At 42.8% G+C, this 17249-nt stretch overlaps 1 protein-coding gene across 2 annotated transcripts; it reads left to right on the top strand.

Annotated features, from left to right (window-relative positions):
- The first annotated feature begins 1110 nt into the window (after window positions 1–1110).
- Window positions 1111–16858, top strand: LOC121299849 (monocarboxylate transporter 1-like). 2 transcript variants are annotated; one of them, XM_041228002.1, is made up of 5 exons: window positions 1111–1274; window positions 8376–8632; window positions 12900–13043; window positions 13312–14160; window positions 14753–16858. In XM_041228002.1, exons 2-5 carry the CDS (start codon window positions 8416–8418, stop codon window positions 15022–15024), a joined length of 1482 nt encoding a protein of 493 aa, XP_041083936.1. In that variant the 5' UTR covers window positions 1111–1274; window positions 8376–8415; the 3' UTR covers window positions 15025–16858. The 2 variants fall into 2 exon arrangements, with proteins under 2 accessions (XP_041083936.1, XP_041083937.1); XM_041228003.1 differs by lacking the exon at window positions 1111–1274 and adding an exon at window positions 6408–6424.
- The last annotated feature ends 391 nt before the right edge of the window (window positions 16859–17249 follow it).

Raw genomic sequence — 17249 nt, forward strand, 5'->3', positions numbered from 1 at the left:
TCAGGAGGAAGGCTTGCTGGGTCTCCAGATTGCTGTAAAAACAGCGAAGGTCATTCAAAATAATCTAGACAAGATTCAGAACTGGGCAGACACATGGCAAATGACATTTAATAGAGAAAAGTGTAAGGTACTGCACGCAGGAAATAAAAATGTACATTATAAATATCATATGGGAGATACTGAAATTGGAGAAGGAATCTATGAAAAAGACCTAGGAGTTTTTGTTGACTCAGAAATGTCTTCATCTAGACAATGTGGGGAAGCTATAAAAAAGGCTTAAAAGATGCTCGGATACATTGTGAAAAGTGTTGAATTTAAATCAAGGGAAGTAATGTTAAAACTGTACAGTGCACTAGTAAGACCTCATCTTGAATATTGTGTGCAGTTCTGGTCACCTCGCTATAAAAAAGATATTGCTGCTCTAGAAAGAGTGCAAAGAAGAGTGACCAGAATTATTCCGGGTTTAAAAGGCATGTCATATGCAGACAGGCTAAAAGAATTGAATCTGTTCAGTCTTGAACAAAGAAGACTACGTGGCGACCTAATTCAAGCATTCAAAATTCTAAAAGGTATTGACAGTGTCGACCCAAGGGACTTTTTCAGCCTGAAAAAAGAAACAAGGACCAGGGGTCACAAATGGAAATTAGACAAAGGGGCATTCAGAACAGAAAATAGGAGGCACTTTTTTACACAGAGAATTGTGAGGGTCTGGAATCAACTCCCCAGTAATGTTGTTGAAGCTGACACCCTGGGATCCTTCAAGAAGCTGCTTGATGAGATTCTGGGATCAATAAACTACTAACAACCAAACGAGCAAGATGGGCCGAATGTTTCTTAAAAACAGCTAGGCCCCGGCAAGAAATTCAACCCATATGCTTGCAAACGATGCGCTGCGGTTGAGGGTTTTTGCTAAGAAAAAAAACGCTTTCACTCTTAATTAATCTGTAAACTGTCAGTTCCCTTCTCGGCTCTTAATCGTTTTAGTGGGGCCTGGATTCAAAGCACCCGTTTTGCGTTGCAACACTGTGGCGCTTATGAAAGGCTTTTTTATTCTAGTTGCTTGACTGTGCAGAGGCGTGTCAATGTCGATGGCACGCATGCGCCGCTCATTAAACCGGCCATCCGCTGCAAAATCAGCATCACGCTTGAGAAAGTTTGCTGTCCCCCCTTATTCACAGATCAATGAAGACGCACAGGCTCAGTTATACTTGAAGAAGTTTTTCAAGTGGGAAAAAAAAGAGTTATATTCAGGAGCAAGCTGACCACTTCTGGAGGTAAGTAAAAAAAAAAAAAAAAAAAAAAAAAAAACGCGTCCTTTATAAAAACTAATATGTCTTTTTAAACTTTATTCTTCTAGACGGGTTTAGGGTTTAATGAAGTCGCCGGTTAGGTGCAGGTATTGTTAGCTGTGCGTGTGGGTGTGCGGAAACTCGCTTAACTCGTGTCTCTCTTCCTACACGCACAGTGAAGCCTCTTTTACTGCTTTTAAATGTGTTTAAATATGTGTCGTTCAGCCGTTGGGAGTTGGTAGATGTGACGCTATGGCAACTGCATTGGGAACTCGGAGCGGGTTACCGGGTTAGTCTGAGTTAACCCGCTTTCACACGTTTCTTTAACGTTTCCAAAATAGACGGCGATCCGGCGTGTCGGTGAGAGCTGGGGACCCGGCTGCAAGTCGCATGAACTCGGGTTCAGGTTACAGGCGCTGCTGCTCCAAGCGGAGTGTCCTGTAAAGCTTTATCAAGCACAGGCGAGAATTGCATTCAGCCTTTTTAAAGCGAGTCATCGCTGTTTTGTTTAAATTAGTTGTTTTTTTTCAAATGCCAAAGAATGAGGCAACTCTCAATTCATTTTTTTTTCTTTTTTAAAGTGGATTTAAAACAAATCCAAGTGTATTTTTCAAAGTTTACTTTAGTCTAAATCGGGATGATTTTGCGCGCATTTAGAAGTGGAATTAAGTTAATCCCGTGCCTTCAGTTCATATTGTGTGTGTTTTAAAATACTGTAGTTGATTTACTTAAAAAAAAAAAAAATCACGCAACGTCTGAAAAGTACATACCGTATTGTAACGCAGATTAATTCAATGAAATGCTTTGAAAAGGTTAAATACTTCAGATAAGTTGCTTAATTAAACTGGGCAGCTGCTACTTATATTAAATATGCAAAAGTAAGTTATTTATCTCTACTTCAATGTTTTTGTTTGTTTATTTGCTTAGTTGGGAGTGGTGTGTGTGTCATTACAGATTGAGTGTTGGGCTTTGTGTTGAGGGCAGAAACACAAATACCCCTGGCCTGCAGATGATCTCTTCAGAGCTCACAAAGGCACATCTCCCTGCCTGTGGCACGTTTGCTTACTCGGTGCAAGCAACCAGCTGATCGGTGATAGCCCGGGTTAACCTTTTCAACTGCGAGCTCTCTGTGAAAGAATTCAAGCGGCTTTGATTCAGCCTCTTATCTGTCCGGGTCTATCGGGGTAAATGAGTGGATGTAGGCGGGTCATGCAATCTAGGATTCCCCCAGTGCTGCAGTTCTTATCCCGACAGGCACATTTTTTTCTGTTGTGTGTTATGTTTACATGTGAATGGCCTGGTGAGTTAACCATGCAAGCTCCCCATGCAGATCCCCGTTCAGCTCTTTTGTAATAAGTTTGCAAAGAACACAGGGAGCTTGCTTCAGGTTTTGGGGGTGGGGTAAATTACTGTAGCTGTTCAAGCCTGGGTGAATCCTCTTCTAGTGTGAGCGTTTTGTTAGCTGCTAGTCTGTGTTTTTGTTTTTAGGGTTTGCAATGCATTTGTGTTTAAGAGGGGGGATCTGTAAAGAGACAGCTGTCTTCACTGCAGTATAAGCTTGTGTCTGTTTTCACTTTTCATCTTTGTATTATTTAATAATTTATTTCAGCTTGAAACGGATATATAGGTAACCTGCTTGCGGCGTATAGCCGTTTCAAAATTCACATCCGTGATTTCCAGCGCTCGGTCGCACAGTCTGATGTTAAGCGAATGCTCTGGCCAGTCAGGGACACTGCACAGAGGAAAGGTGACTGGCTTGAATTCACATCCAGTGCAGCCTGGATAGAACTGTTTGACTGCAAGGCAGTTGGATAAATGGTCATGATTTTGTGATTGTGTATTGTGAGATTACTTGCTGGTTATGGTCCCTGTGTCTCTCTCTCGCTCTGACTTTAGGGGAATGCTATAGTGCATGGTTTCAGTTCTTGCCTAGCTGAGAGCTGGTAAATCAACACTGCAGTGTGTCGGTAGCCCCTGATGGCAGAGTCCTAACACACGTTTCATGATGTAATGGGGGTAGTGACAGGTGCACTGAAGGGGTAATAGCATCGGGCCGAGCCCTGCTTGACGCTTCTGTCACTGTGCAGGGAGCTTTCTTGGGTCAGACTTGCAGCAGCTACATACAGAGGAATAGCCCTGGCAAGACTCCATGGCAGGGTGCCTGGTCTCTTCAACAGGAAAGCGTTTTCAGCTGACACACAGATTTCAGTAGAATTGCGTCAGGAACATCTCGGATAAAGGACAAAGCCGGGTTTTCCTTGAACGTTTTCTTTCCTGAGCTGCTGGAATTGATTAGAACCTTATGTTGGAGATGTGCTTTTAAAACGATGCTAACGTTAGTTGTGGAGGTCAAACTCTGGCCCTTGAGAACCAGTCTAGTCCAGGTCTTTATTTTGGGGTCAAATTCCATATCTTGATTCCATATCATTGCTTGATTGGCACTAAGGGTGTTCTTTTTATCAACTTGCACTTTCTGGATTATTTTTTACAGGACTGGGGAGTGGCCCTGGACTTCATCCTCCACCCGTTTTATTGCATGACTTCTTGGAGCCTGTGTTTTTGGAGTGGAGATTTTGCTGAAAGATGGCAGTAGTGTCTTTATGTAGTTTGAAGCTTGTTCTAAAGCAGTTTAATATATATATTTAAAATGTGTCATTTCTTTCAGCGGCATGGCGTGATCATGTCAGAAGTCAGAGCTGTTGCTATGAATGGTTGATGTGTACACGTGGCGTTGCTTTGAATATGGACCGTTCAGAGCTGAGGCTGCAGTGCACACTAAGCTATGTGGCATGCTGGTGTTTTAACGAATGACAAGACAGATTTCAAAAAGATGAATGGCAGCTTGGCATTGCAGTGTGTCCATTTGCAGCCTGACTCTCCCTGCACTGCCCTTGTGGCACCCCAGTAGAGCTTGCATAACCCCTGTATTGTGGTTCCACTCCAGAAGCAGAGCAGGGCTGTGCATTGTGAGTGTAGCAGCTCTGCCCAGGTGTAACCTGAGAAGTTCACCGTTGAGCTGAGTTTGGCAGCTGCAGCAGTGGAAGGACTGCTTGTGGACTGCAGCCTTGGTCTCGGGGGAACTCAAGGTTACAGTCAGTGTTTGTGGATAGAGCAAAGCCACTAAGCTAGCTGAGATCTGGCAGCGTAATCCAGCGGCCACAGATGAGGTGCTGTTACGTCTGGTTTTAAATGTGCAGCGTTCGGAAATACAACAGCGGCGCTAGTTTTGTTCAACAGGGCATTCTGCAGATAACAGCTGCCATGACCTTTAAACTTTTTACCTTTTTTAAAATTATAAAGTTAGTTGAAGTCACATAAGCTTGCATGCCTTCATTTAAACACATTTTGATGACTCATTAGGTGGTCCTTGAAGTTAAATTTCACCCATTGCTTTGCTGAAATGAATACATCTCTGCTAAATATATAATCACAAGCTAATGGGATGTGTCAGATAAAAAGTTAAAAATGCGTCATGTTTTTGGCAAGCGTTAGGATGGAAATTGCCAGGAAGTGAACGTTTTGAATGTCTGTTCAAACATGTGTGGTTTGTAAACTAGAATATGTTCCCTTCTTAATAAAGAGCACTGTGTTTTCTATATTGTAATGAGAATTATTTTTATTTCTTGTCAGGAACAGCGCTGGACCAAAAATATCAATATGATAAAATCAGGCTTTTAAAAGAGAAGCCTTGCCCAGGTGCTTGTTGAATTGGTAGTAGTGTTTGTTAAATTTTAAAGTTGTGAACCAGACACTTTAAACTCTAGCAGTATCTGCCAGTGAGTGGCTCCTGCAAGCTTATCAGTTTAGTAACACTCTGCTGCCTTCTGATACATCAGCAAGGCCCCCTGATAAAGTTCATGCTGTTTCCAGTTAACAGCAGTTCAGCTGTGGTCACGCGGCTCACAGCGGGTTGGGTTGAAAGCAAGCACGGTAAAGCTCAAGACAGCTCGGACCACTTCAAGCACAATGCTATTCTTGCGTGCAACAGGAACCATACTTCTTAGAATTTATTTCACAGTATGGCCCTTATTTGTTGCTTTAACCTTCTCAAAGTGCCAGCAAAATTGCAGGTTAGAAGCTAACCCTTTGTGAAAAGGCTGTGTGTTTATCAGCTTTGCAAGCCTTTACCAGCCTGCTGGCTTGAACAGGTTTACCCATCTATGAAACATAGGCTTTATATTGCCTCATGAAACCCCAGGTTTTGCTTACAAGCAATCTCTTGTGCTCTTTGCAGTCGGTACCCAAGCTGTTCTCTATATACAAATGTACGTCTGGCAGATGGAACATTCCCCTGCCTATTCTGTTTCTCAAGAGCCAGTGTTGAATCATAATTGATTCTTGACAGTAGATCTAGTCAACAATGTACTGTAAGTGACAGACGGCCTTCATACACCCCCTATATTCAAACTCCCTAACAGGGAACAGTACTGTGCAGAACATATGCTGTACTTCAACTGCATTCTTGGCTTGAACTGGGAAATGACCAGAAGCCGTCTATCGACCTACAGTACCAATGCTAACCGCAGGTCTTAAAAGGGTTTTGATTAACCTGAATTTCCAGGTACCCAGGCATTGAAAAGCTTTATTGTCGTAATCTAATTCTGGCTAAGACACAAGTCCTTCGCCACGAGTTCACAAGTCTTCCTTCTCTTAACTTCAGAAACTTGAGTTGATGTGCAGAAATGTATATTTAATACAGTTTGTACAATGCATTCTAACGTGTACAAATTCGACCAGGAAAAGCCCCTGAATTGAGGGCTTTATTAATAAAAACAACCTGTGTCTTTTTTTTTTTTCTTTCTGTAAATTCTGCCAAAGAAACATCCTGCACTTGTGATTAAGGGCAGTAAAAACAAGGGGTGTGTTGTGTTGTGTTGCAGGCCGATAGGATGATGTTAGTGTGACCAAATCAAACAGGCCTGCACTTTCTGAACTTCAGGAAAGAGAGCAGTCCTGATCCCCAGCCACCTGCCAACAGTGGAATAGGATTGTTTCCAGCATTGCACGTCATTCTTTGAGTAAACCTGTTGAACTTGGGGAGGAAAAGGAAGCATCGTCTGGGGTCCTGGAAGTGGGCTTGTTCCTGCATGCCTTGAGCGTACAGCAACAACAGTCTTCCTGTCCTCAGACTGGTGGTAAGACACTTGGAAGCAAAGAAATAATTAACAACTTTTTAAATCATGTAGGTCAGCCTGATTTTCCAGGAACCCCAGTAGAATGGAATACTGTGCTTTTGTTGAGCGGATAGTGGAAATTTATTTTATTATCATCACTAGTGTAATGTTAGAAACTTCGACACTGGTAAAATCAGACTTTCATTCAAAGCTCCAATACTGTGAAAATGCTGGTAGCATGTAGTGCATCACCTGCCACAGCTGTAAATATAAAGCTTGAGCTGTCAGTATCATGACATAGTAACCCGTGTGTAACTGTGCCTTGTCTGTGTGAGTACGCGCAGGTTCATCTGATGCCCCTTGGTTAGAATACTCTTTACCCCAGCTGGATAAGCGGTTCTCCTAAATGTGTAAAACAGTGGATAGGCAGACTGTGCCCAGCTGGAAACCTTAAATGAAGAGTTGGCCCTTTTGCCTTTGAAGGCTGCCAGTTCATTTTGAATGCCTGTAAAATGATATGGTGATCCTGCAGCTTTAATAAACAGGGATGCTTTTCTTCACAAATTGTAAAAAGCCAATGTTCCCACTCTGAAGACATTTAGAAGAGAAGGTATAAAGATACCATGCAAAGGAAACCAATGCACACATGTCTGGAATTATTACACTGTGCAGAGACTTGACTCGGCACGTAACAGAAGAGGGGCAAGGTGACTCTTTCTAGACACGAGTGATTTCTAAAGGCAGATCACATTGTGCAAACCAGTCTCCCCGAGGAACAGTGTGTGCCTGCATATCAAAAATACATTAGTGTGCACTCTAGAACTGAGAGGGCTGGTGGCCTGTTTGCCTGAAACATGTTTCTGTCTGATGCCATCCAGAGCAGCTATAATTAGGACCTACTTTGGTGGCAGCGAGTATCAGTCACGAGTCATGCAGCACACTAAAACAAAGCTATTGTCAGTAACATGGGGGCTGGGGGCATGGAAACAAAAGCTGATTTTATATGAAGATCTAAATACGTATTTTAATGAGTCATATTATCAGCAACTGAAATAAAACTTAAAAGGATTGCACCACTGCTAACAAGATACTTAGTGTAAAAGCTACTTGTCCATGAAGGGGTTGGGGGGGTGGGTGTTGGAGGAAATGACTTCAATTTGGCCCCCTGTATTGGGAGTGGGGGGGTATGACTTAATTAAAATCATAGTGAAACATTTGACTAGTAATTCGAGTATGTAGTCTTTCAGTGATGTACAGTAAAGGTTTTTAATGTGATTCTGGAATGATCAAAACTCCTGTGCTAGTGAGTCCAGCAGTCTTCGGAGGTCAGGCTATGTGATCCCGGGAATATTCCTGACTCTCTGTGAAGAGCTCAGCCGCTCCTCGTTCCATGTGGGGGGGCACTGATCGTTTTGTGGGCTGTTTTAGTGGCACCAGCTGTGCTTGTTCACAAATACTAAACTTCTGTTAAACATGCAAGTGTTCCTTGGTGCCTTTGCCAGCTCTGGGACGACTGCACAGTATTTGGCTGTTTTTCACTAGAGGTGCACCCTGTTCATTGGTTAATGATTAAGATGGTTTTTCTGCGGAGCTAGGAAGCACACTACACTTGGGGTACTGATGGATAATCCCCATTACTAATCATTGTGCCTGGCTGTTTTTAGGTTAGAGGTCTTTTCTTCCTTAAACTGGAAATAGTGTTGCTCTAGCTGCTTTATTTGCTAGAATGTTAAATGATAAACTAGCTCAGTATTAAGTACAATTCTTGCAAAGACTTTCAATAGTGAAATACATATATATATATATATATCCATTAAGCAAACAAAGCTGCCTAACCATTTGTCATGTTTTGCAAAAGAAATGCCAAATACACTTTTATGCAACTGAGGTCTGTCTCTGTCCTGATGTTGAAGTTGCAGAGCCACGAGACCTGCCGTTCCTTTGTCTAAGAGCTGTTTCTTGTTTCTTGCAGGTCCAGTTTTCTTTGAGGTCCATAGCCATCCAGAGCAGAGATGCCGGTAGCGTTGGGAGGTCCTGTGGGGTACACGCCTCCGGAGGGCGGCTGGGGATGGGCAGTGGTGGTGGGAGCCTTCATTTCTATCGGCTTCTCCTACGCTTTCTCCAAGTCGATCACTGTCTTCTTCAAGGAGATCGAGGTGATCTTCGACGCCACCAGCAGCCAGGTGTCCTGGATCTCCTCGATCATGCTGGCAGTGATGTATGGTGGAGGTGAGGAGCTCCTGAGTGTTTTTAAAGCGCTGCGTTGGGTTGGAAATGAATAATCTCCATCCAAATCCATTGATAAACACAAGACTTTAGTTGAGATGAGTTCCAGAAATGTCTAATTTATGGAAATATTTAATTTTCAATGGTCGTACAACAGCAGTCCACTCATCACCCTCCCTCTCTCAAATACTGACGCAGCCTTCTGCACGTATGGACAAATGAACTCCAGCAGTATTTGGTTCTTTAAGCACTTGTCTATTAATAGATGTCCTCTTGCTGTACTGCAGCTCAAAGCTACAGTCAGTTAGTGTTTATATTAATTACATCTCAAACCAGGCATGTAGACCTGTTCCGGTTCCTGACCTCAACAGGAAGAGATGTAGTGAGTTTTTATAAGGTTCTCTTATTGTTTTAATGTGATCTTGTGAAGATTTTAGGTCATTTATCATTCATAGTATAAATTACTCCCTCTTGGAATCATTGCATTTATAATAGCCAGACAGCCAATTAACATTTGTGAGTGTATGAAATTGTGAATTTCCAGATCCTGGAGAACTTCATATGATTTTAGGGATAAAATAAATGAATAGTTACGACCCAGTATGTTTTGGCAGATGGTTATCTAATAACCGAATTAATGAATACTTTTATTTCAGCAGGCAAATGTCCAGTGCAAATCTAAACTGGTGGACACCAATTCAAACATTTTTGTACGCCTCAATCTTAAACCTGTCTTCAGATTCAAATGAAGCTCGTTTAACCTCAATTCTGAAACCATTCCTCATTAGCTTCGAGTTGTTCTGTAGCCTTTCTGTGTACATTTCTGTCCTTCCTGACTGCAGCAGGAAGAGAAGGTTTTGTGGGCAAACAAATGTAAACAATGCTCAGTGTTGTGACGTACTTCTGCGACTGGACAGAGATCAAGTTTTACTGAAATGGCTGAAGCCTGATTTCTAAAGGAATGTCTAGCTCTGTTGTGCACAGCCCTTGTTCCTGCTGAAGACTACCTTTTTAAGATCAATCAGTCCTCCTAGGTACTTCGATCCTTTTAGTTTGTGCCTTTTGTGAAAGTGTGAAATTGCCCTCCAGGTTTGGAGACGCCTACACCGACTTACTGCTGTGTGACACTGTGCTGTAGAAGGACACTGTAAACAGAGGTCTTTATGACTCTGAATTTCCTGCAAAATGAAAACTCCAGACTGCTACAACAGTCAAGTATCCCAGCCAAGCACTTTGCATTGATAATAAACGGCTATAATTTGTGATGCCATGCTGCATTTGGGTGCCAGTGTAAGATGGGCGGGATTACCCCAGCACCACAAACCAGCCCTGACTAGGCCTGTGTGTACGTGCGTCCTGGCATGCAGGTCTGTGGTAAGAGGGTGGTGTAGTCATAATTGACTCATCAACCGTCATTACAAGACAGGTTTTTGCCCATGAGCGAGTCTGAAATGATCCTCGCTGTTCGTGGGTTTAGTATTGATGGGGCAGGACTTTGATGCTTCTGCCCGTTAACGCTGTGTTAACCCTGCTAGCGCATTATTCAACGCTGTGTTAACCCTGCTAGCGCATTATTCAACGCTGTGTTAACCCTGCTAGCGCATTATTCAATGGGTCGGCAGCAGCAGGACAGGGTTAGGAGTTCAGGGATGGCAGTGTTAAGATCACCCGCTGTTTAGATCATTAAAATAGACCCTGCCATAAGAAAGATGTTGGCTTGCATAAACATTGGCATTCTTGAAGCATGAGAGTACTTTCGTTGTTGAACTCCCAGACAAACACTGAAGAAATACTTCTTGCAGTCTAACTATTCCCACAGAACATGGCACTAAAGAGCTGATGTGTGCTTACCACAGTGGTTAGTAAATCTGCATGCCTTTAAATATGTACTTGTGAATTATTTGTCAAGTCTGAAAATGACGTATTTATCTTTCCATGGTTAAATGTTTTTTTTACTAGATCCATGTATGGGTCTGAGGGAGTGCTTTATCTGTACAGCATTACAAATCAGTTTCTGGAGCATGGCATCAGACCTGGAATTGTAATAAAGCAGAGCAAACCCAGCACGAGACCTCCTGCTCGATGAATCGGACTGTACAGTATGTGTCCGACTGCAAGTTATACCTTCACTCTCAGTCCTAATACTGAATCAAACAGACATGCTTATTGTATTGGGCTGATGAACCAAAGCTCCTGTTTAATCTATCTTGTAAATAAACAGTGTTCTCTAATGTGAAGGTTTGACAAGTGCAACAGTACAGCTGTTTCCTGTCCAGTGGTTATCCTGCACAGTAGTTTCAAAGTGAATGGGACCCTGTTTGGAGTCCTTGGGTGTTTCACGAGCACAAGCAACCCAACTTCACTATAGTAACGCTGTGCTGCCCAGGCTGGCTCGTCGCTGCATGCTTTACAATGGAACAGAACGTCTGCTATTCGGATCTGTTTTCATTCCAGCTGGACCAGCACTTTGTTCAGATGACATTCCTGACTAGTCTCTACCCTTACAGGGGCACTGAACTGAGAGCAATTGAAGCTGCTTTGCGTGGTTTATTTCTCCCATGGGAGCATGACATTTTGTTGAAGTGAGGGAGGGGGCAGCTGTCTGTTTTCAAGAAGAGTGTAAGAGTGTTTGTTGGTAGACTTTTTTTTTTTTTTTTTTATGGAAGGAAATGGGTTAAGAGCAGGGATGGGGATTTCACATTCGAATAGTTTCCTATTCGAATACACGGGGGCCAACATTCTCTTGTATTCGAATATCTGAAAATAGAGACTAAAAGATAAATCCGTACGTGTGCCACAGCAGACTCCATAAAAAGTGAACTCTCGGGAGGAGCCGACAGAGTGTACAAACAGCGCCCAAGACGAGATGTCTTTGTTCAAGTCACTTGGTTTCTTCAGTAACCTGTAAACCATTCAAAACAAGGAACACACCTGCTTGTTGTTTTAATGGTCAGTGCAGGTTTTGCCGTTACTCCATCCATTCACAGAAAGTCAGCAGTAGATGTTTTACAGGGTACTGCACTCCACAGGTTAAACTCCTTCCATGCTGTTTTCTCAGTTATTGTGGTGTTCTGCTTAGCATTTAGTATACTTTCTATATACATCATAAAGCTAAGTTAGCTTTCTAATTTCAATGTTACTGAAGTGAGGCTTCCTTTTTAATACTTGCTATATGCGTTTGTTTTCAAATTTAAAGTTTACTGGTGCTGTGCTCCAGGGAGCTGTTTCACGACTGCTTGGCAACAGCGGCTGTGTGCAACACTACAGGGAACTCAAGCAGGGATCTGTAACATTAGCTGAGAACAAGGCAACACAATTTACAACAATTTCAAACAGAACACTGTAAACTGTTGCCTTTGCAAGCTTTGTGTGATTAATTAGGGTGTGTATGTTTAATTTGCCAGTCTCACTTACATGAATGCGCAGGGTTTAACACTGATTCTCAACACTTGGCAGGCGTCGGCATTTTCAAAAGACGCGTTTGCTTCTACTAGTAGCTAATGTAAGTCTTTGTCGTGTACTCGTATCTAATCTGCTATTTGAATAGTTTCGTTCTTGTGTATTCGATTACACTGACCCATCCCTAGTTAAGAGTGGTAACCAAGACTCTTCTGTGGCTTCAATATTTACAGCGGGGAATGTATGTTCAAGACTAGACTTGAATTAGTCTCTGGTAACATGAAGTCCTGTGTGCACCAAGGCTCTGAGGACCACCATCGAACAGTGTTGGGAAGCTACAGCTGTCAATGCAGACTGCCATGAAAATACCAATCCTAATCTGCTGCGTTTTTCGATTCCGGTTGCAGATTTCTACATGTTTTTAACCCCTTTTTAAATGGTAACTGTAACCTCTTCAATGCAGCAGTGTTTTCCTGGTGTGTCTTTTTTATTCAAACCATGGTGGTCTTGCTTTAACAAACAGCTAATAAACTTGTTAATGTGCATTTGTTTTTTCTATTAACTGTTAGTTAATATATAATAGGCCTGCTAAAACTGCAAACACCAGAGCCCTGTGGATGATCAATACCCAGTCAATCATTGCTTGAAATCTGTTCAAATTGTTACTGTAGTAATGTTTAGCAAATTAAATCGGGTTTATTAACCCTAACCCTTAGCTAAAAATTAATGTTTAACAGTAATAAACATCTCTTAAAATAAAGCGTGACCAGCGTCTGTGTCTACCACGAGGTTATTACCCGGCTAGTCAAGCTTACACTGTTACTATGAGGCTTCTCACTTGGGTTTTGTCTTGTTCTCTCCCTCTGTGCAGGTCCCATAAGCAGTATCCTGGTGAACAAGTTTGGTAGTCGTCCTGTCATGATGGCTGGGGGCTGCCTGTCCGGCGCTGGTTTGGTGGCAGCCTCGTTTTGCAACACTGTGGGAGGGCTCTACTTCTGCGTGGGAGTCATAGGAGGTGTGTCTGCAAATTGCAACGTATTATTCAGTGTAACCAGTCCTGGTATAAGCTTGGCATATTTCTGAGCGTATGACTGATAATGGGAGATGAAAGAATGGAAATTGACCTCTATTGGGTGAAAGTTGTGACAGTACTGAGCACAGCATGTGCGGTCTTTGATCGGTACCCTTGTCTCCACCATTGCCTCGGATCTACTGACTCGAACCACACGGTATATTCTTGAGTTGATTTTAATGAATAACCTTTCTTTGTTTTTGGCTCCTAGGTTTGGGATTAGCTTTCAACCTGAACCCAGCTCTGACCATGATCGGCAAGTATTTTTATAAGCGGCGTCCTATCGCCAACGGCATAGCCATGGCGGGCAGCCCTGTGTTTCTGTCCATCCTCTCGCCCCTCAACCGATGGTTATTCGACACATTTGGCTGGAGGGGGAGCTTTCTCATCCTGGGGAGCTTGCTGCTGAACTGTTGCGTGGCTGGATCCCTCATGAGACCCATCGGCCCCAAGCCGACAACAGCCAAGCAAGTAGAAGCCGTGGATGTTTCACAAGAATCGGGGAAAGCTGCAGAAGCAGCCGTAGACCTCCTGTCGGAGAAGCCGAAAGAGAAGCTAACAGTGTACCAGAAGATGAACCGCTTCATTGATCTCACCTTGTTCACTCACCGAGGCTTCTTGCTCTACCTGCTGGGCAACGTCACCATGTTTTTTGGTCTCTTCTCCCCATTGATCTACCTCAGCAATTACGCCAAGAGCAAGCACGTTGATAAAGAGCGAGCAGCCCTCCTGCTGTCCGTTTTGGCCTTTGTGGACATGTTTGCCAGGCCGTCCATGGGTCTCTTAGCCAATACCAAGTGGGTACGGCCCCGGGTTCAGTATTTCTTTGCTGTTTCTATCTTGTACAATGGAGTGTGTCATCTTTTAGCCCCCCACATCACGACCGGTTTCGTGGGATTCGTCGTCTACGCCATCATCTTTGGGTTTGCTTTTGGCTGGCTGAGCTCCGTCTTGTTTGAAACCCTGATGGATCTGGTGGGAGCCCAGAGGTTCTCCAGTGCTGTCGGTCTGGTCACTATTGTGGAATGTGGCCCTGTATTGCTGGGACCTCCACTGCTTGGTAAGGGATCTGCTCCTACTCGATCTCTGTGCATACACTATCGATATCAGCGATGTCTCCTGCCACACTCTCTTAGCTGTTGAGGGTGTTCTGTACAGAAATTATAAAATCGGAAACGTTTTTACAAAGTGTCTGTCAATCCTGTTAGGAGTATTGCTGGATATCCTGTTTTTGAAGGAGTAAAGCTAATGAAAGTTAGGAAAATGCCAGGCTTTTAACATGCTGTTTCAAATACTGATATCCCTGTTGTAATTAAGTGTGGAGTTGTGTGCAATATGCCTTGAGCACCAGGAAAAAAAGCTACGGTTCCTAGCAGCTGATTGATCTCAGTGCTGGCTGGTATGATCTTAAAGGATGCCAGTGATCCAGCGCTGCCAGCTTGGCTAGGTAACCCATTCCATACCCTGTCCACTCTGTGCTCAAGCTTCACTAAAAGTTCTCTGGTCCTGGTTTCTGTGCTGCACTTGCAGAGTTTGCTAGGGTTGTCTTTTGTCAAGTACTTTTTTAACATTTCTTCTTTTGTTTGTAGGCTCATGTGCTTAACATGGGTTGTGTCCTGACTTTCATGTGCCCTTTGTTCTTCCTTTTTCAGGCTATCTGCATGACATCTATGATGACTATGCATACACCTACTACGCCTGTGGAGTGATCCTAGTCGTCTCCAGCGTCTTCCTGTTTGTGGGAATGGGCATCAACTACAGGCTGCTGGACAAGGAGCGCAAAGCCGAGTTAGAGGAAGAGAAGCAAGAGGCCAGGGAGGAAGAAACGAACACTGACGGCGCCATCAAGGTGAAAGCCATCAGTGACGTCCAGCCTGCAAAGACTGGAGCTGATTTGAAAACGGAGGAGGAGAACAGCGTGTAACAGGAAACTGTTCAGCACTGGCAGTCTTCCTTTAGGCAGCCACTACCTTGTTTTGTTGTTGTAGTTTTAGGTGAAACTTGTATAGCTAGTGCCTTCTTAAAAATTAAAATAAGTTCAGTTTGGGTGCATTTGTATAAGAGAAGCAATGATGCATTCACCATGCCCTCACTTCTGGGGAATGTTCTTTCATAAACTCTGCCAGAAGCTTTGGTTGTTCCAGATCAAATGGTCATTTCAAGTTGACATGGGTGCATCCCATGTTGCATATCGCTGACTTTTTAGCCCCTTAGGACCAAGTGAACATTGCATTTAACTATAGCCTGCTGTAAAGATTTAGAATGTTGGATTTTTTTAGTTTTTATTTTTTTGAAAATTAAATGCTGATTGGTCAAAGTCCGGTCCTTAAAGGGACAAGCGTTTGGTCTCCTGAAATGTCCTGTGACCTTCCTTATGTAGCCCACACTTTTTAGATGGTGCTTCCCCAGGCATGGATTTTCAGGGTGCTCTGACACACACACGTGGCCTTTTTTATTTACTGCTGTGATCATAGCTTGCGGCAGGACCCTTTTAACCCTAGAGCCTTTCTCTGTCAATTAAACTGACGATCGCTGCACCCTGACTGGAAACTCCAGCACCTGCATCTGAAACAAGCATCTTCAAGTTTGTTTTTTTGTTTTTTTTAATGAAAGCCCTATTTGTAAAACATTTAAAAACATGATCTTGTTCTTGGTGAAATGGTATCCCTCTTATGCAATTGAGAAACGTGCTAGTAACTAGAATATTAAATCCGTGATTTGAGCCTTTTATTTTGAGAACAAACACTGGAACGGTACCTCCTGCATTAAATGCTAATTCCAACTTCCAAGATGCACCCCCCCCGTCTGACATGTCTGTAAACTGTGTGTGTGTGTGCATTGCATTGCAAGAGAAGCACACTGAGTATTCACAGGTACAAAGATAGATCATTCCCTAATGTAGCCATCAGGTTGTGATCTGCAGTTTTTGCAAGTACGTTGTCACTTGTTTTATAAAAATGTCACTTTTTATATAGGCCTTTTTATTATTTAAAAGCGGCTGTTTAATTGTTTCCTTTTTAATTGCATTCATTGGCTTCTGTTAGTGCAATATTTTGCAAACAGATGTCTTTGTACATGTGCATTACCAAGTTGTAAAGACAATCTATCTTGACCCCTGAACCGTTACTTTTTTTTTTTGAAAACTGCATGCAGCTGCTTGTGATGTCGTGCAGGTTGCTGTAACGAGACCCTGTGCAGATCTGCAACAATCTGCCTGACCTGGAAAAACGTGACCCCTGACCTTTCAACTGTGTTGGTTCCACCTGTTCTACCGTGCTGTGTAGTAAGAGCCAGTGGTTAGTCTTGCATGACTTTTCCAGCACAGACAATGATCCGATACATACGTTCTTCTAGTATGCACGAGGCAGATGGGGACTGGATTAAATGCTGGAGTAACAGAACCGCTGTCTGTATTGTGTGTCTTAACAGAGCAGAGACTGGGGCTGAATAAATGATGAAGCTGATAAAATAGGACTGACTGCAAAACGGGGAGAAGTTTTTGTAATTCATTTTTCACCCATGTAAAATATGTTTGTCTTTTTGATTGGTTGTGCCTCGCTTTTTTCCTGTCCAAGTTGCACGGTCCGATTCCCTACCATTGCTCCGAGGTAAACGCTGAATGAATTTGTCCTGTTGTGCCTTCAGATCAATCGTTTTAATAGGCCAGAAACATCTGTGATTCTTCATTCCAGTTTTAGATTTAATTCTACCAGACTTCTGGGATATTTTTGTTTTTGGTGAATTACAAATCAAACAAATTTGTGTGTTTTCAAAACATTTTGCATTGTTTGTAAAAATAAACACTAAACAAATAAAATGCCTGCATGGGTTTGTGTGTTTTTATTTATTTTTTGTTAACTGCGTGTAGGTGAATTTCCTCTTGCAGTTTAAATTGGTCCCTGTGTGCTGTTCTGCAGTAGCCTGTGAGTGGGAGAGTTAATATGATGCCATGACATGATAAAAGCACCTTCCAATATATCCAAGTACCTCTCCATAAAGTTATAAAGCACCTTCCAATATGTCCAATTGCCTCTCCATAAAGTTATAAAGCACCTTCCAATATATCCAATTGCCTCTCCATAAAGTTATAAAGCACTTTCCAATATGTCCAGTTGCCTCTCCATAAAGTTATAAAGCACTTTCCAATAT

Source organism: Polyodon spathula, chromosome 25 (assembly GCF_017654505.1).
Source record: "Polyodon spathula isolate WHYD16114869_AA chromosome 25, ASM1765450v1, whole genome shotgun sequence".
Taxonomy (NCBI): Eukaryota; Metazoa; Chordata; class Actinopteri; order Acipenseriformes; family Polyodontidae; genus Polyodon; species Polyodon spathula.

What these genes read in the sequence shown, in the direction of transcription:
- LOC121299849 (XM_041228002.1), top strand. Translation starts at nt 8,416, where the DNA reads ATGCCGGTAGCGTTGGGAGGTCCTGTGGGGTACACGCCTCCGGAGGGC. An exon ending in CTGCGTGGGAGTCATAGGAG is followed by an intron (nt 13,044 to 13,311) that starts GTGTGTCTGCAA and finishes TTTGGCTCCTAG; the next exon opens with GTTTGGGATTAGCTTTCAAC. An exon ending in GCTGGGACCTCCACTGCTTG is followed by an intron (nt 14,161 to 14,752) that starts GTAAGGGATCTG and finishes TTCCTTTTTCAG; the next exon opens with GCTATCTGCATGACATCTAT.